The sequence below is a fragment of the Zootoca vivipara genome, chromosome 13 (assembly GCF_963506605.1).
Source record: "Zootoca vivipara chromosome 13, rZooViv1.1, whole genome shotgun sequence".
Taxonomy (NCBI): domain Eukaryota; kingdom Metazoa; phylum Chordata; class Lepidosauria; order Squamata; family Lacertidae; genus Zootoca; species Zootoca vivipara.
This window is the reverse complement of record NC_083288.1, coordinates 28,692,562-28,694,837: the sequence shown is the minus strand read 5'-3', so window position 1 is coordinate 28,694,837 and position 2,276 is coordinate 28,692,562. Positions and strand designations below refer to the sequence as shown.

The 2,276-nt window shown below is 35.9% G+C and overlaps 1 protein-coding gene across 1 annotated transcript; it reads right to left on the bottom strand.

The window, feature by feature from the left end:
* Positions 1–511: 511 nt before the first annotated feature.
* Positions 512–1,444, bottom strand: LOC118077945 (olfactory receptor 13H1-like). The gene has a single exon (XM_035101666.2). The coding sequence runs from the start codon at positions 1,442–1,444 to the stop codon at positions 512–514; it is 933 nt and encodes a 310-aa protein (XP_034957557.2).
* Positions 1,445–2,276: the final 832 nt, after the last annotated feature.

The following is a 2,276-nucleotide window of genomic DNA, read 5'->3' as shown; positions in this document are numbered from 1 at the left end:
GACTAGGAAATAGGGGCATAAGTGGAAAGCAAATGCATTTGGGTGTTATGGTTAAGCCTACAGACTGGTATTTTGTAATTTAACTTCTGTACAACATTTAAAAATTGTAGTAACTTCAATCAATCAGTCATGGTTACCACCACCATTTCAACTATTTATATGCTAATGAAGAAATTCTAATCCCATAACATTTTTTATTAAGTTAGTTTGTATTGTGCTAGTCCAAGGACATGACTTCCTTAGATTTACTCCCAAATGGTAGACTTAGATACTGTTAGAAATTACTTGCTTTGACATGAAAGAAACTAGTTTTAAAACAATTGATTTATCTTTAGCATGTCAGTTATATTTTCAATGAGTCTTTATTTCTTTTTTTAACACAACACAATCAGCTTTCCTAGTTTCAAATGTATTCCGTAGCTGAGTTGTTAAGATTGTGATAATAACAGAAGCAATTACATCAAGAGGCACATAAAATAATTTCATCCTCACTATGACCAAGCTATCTTTTTCATGAATCCACTTTCTTTCCCACAAGCCTTCTCAAGGCCCCTATAACTTCCTGATTTCTGAGAGTGTAGATTAATGGGTTTAACATGGGAGTCATTACTCCATAGAAAATAGAAATTATCTTGTCAACATCCTTTGTGGTCTTAGTTTGGGGGCGGAGATATGAGAACATGAAGGTGCCATAGAATATGGATACTACAGTCAAGTGGGAAGCACATGTGGAGAAAGCCTTCATCCTGCCCCCTGCTGAGTGGATTCTTATAATTGCCACAATTATGCGCAAATACGAGAAAAGGATAAAGCTAAAGGGACCAAGCAAAGTGACACTCCCAGTGAAGAACATAACCAGCTGGCTGATGGAAGTATCTGAGCAAACTAGCTTCATAACTGCTTTGACTTCACATGTCAAATAATCAATCACATTTTTCCCACAAAAGCGAGCAGGTATGGCATAAATGGGAATAACCCCTAAAAATAAGCCAATTGACCACGTCCCAGCTGCTAACTGAATGCACAATCTCTTGTTCATGATTAGCATGTAATGCAGTGGGCTGGAAATGGCTATAAGCCTGTCATAAGCCATGACAGCCAACAGGAAGCATTCGGTCACTGCTAAGTAGGCACCACCACTCATTTGGAAGTAGCATAGTGCAAAGGACGTGGTGGGCCTGTCCACCAGAAGGTTTGCAATGGACTGTGGGATTGAAGAAGATCCATAGCAAATGTCAAGGAAGGACAAGTTACTGAGGAAAAAATACATGGGATTGTGAAGCCGAGGATCAGTTGTGGTCACCAAGATTATAATAAAATTTCCCACTATAGTGATAGCATATACAACAGTCAGGAAAACAATGAGTCCCATCCTTGTCTTGGGCCGACCAGAATAGCCAATGAGGATAAACTCAGTCAATTCAGTCTCATTTTCTTCTCTCATATCCTGATTCAAATATTATCTGCAATGACATACAAAAAAGAAAGAAAGATAAAGGGACCTCATTATGTAATATTTGCATGGTATTTTGCTAGAAGGTTTGGGAAGGTATGGTACCGTAATTATGAGAACATCTTAATGATTAGTTTCAAAAATCTATTGAAGTTTCCTTTTTGTTTTTTATCCACTATTATCAAATGTAAGGAAATGGTGTTGCACACGGCTTGCTTTAGAAAAATTGAAACCCTTTGACGTTTTCTGTGTTGAAGATTCTTGAACTGAGCATGGGGTGGGGTGAGCCTAAAAGATCCCTTTTGACATGAAATTGATGGGCAAAAATGAAGTAAACAATGAGAATAATTTCCACCATGATCAATTACAAAAATAAAACTCAGAAACTTAGACTTTTAAATTATCTCTCTAATTTAGCAACTTCACTATTACACATGATTTAATAAATTTGTGTCCTACATTTAAATATCTGTGAAACAAATTACGTACATAAAAATCCAAATTTGTAATATTATGAAGTTTAATTCAGCAGCATTATGTACTACTGTATTTCTACCGATATGTTTCAAGATCCAATATTTGCATTACAAACAAATTTATTTATTTTGTCAGTGAAGTAGTTGCTTTTGACATAGCTTTTTAGTACATATAACACATGCTCAATTTCATGGATAAACCACTTCAATAAGCAAGGGTGACATTTTCTCCTTTCTGAATTTCAGAATAAATGCTATTGTTTCTTGAAAGCTCCTGTATTTTTGGCCATCCTTCTGATTCAGCACACTGAACAAAATACAGGGCTGTAAAACATATAGCTGAGTAG

Excerpts from the sequence above, each read along its gene's own strand:
- LOC118077945 (XM_035101666.2), bottom strand. The coding sequence starts at position 1,444 with ATGAGAGAAGAAAATGAGACTGAATTGACTGAGTTTATCCTCATTGGC.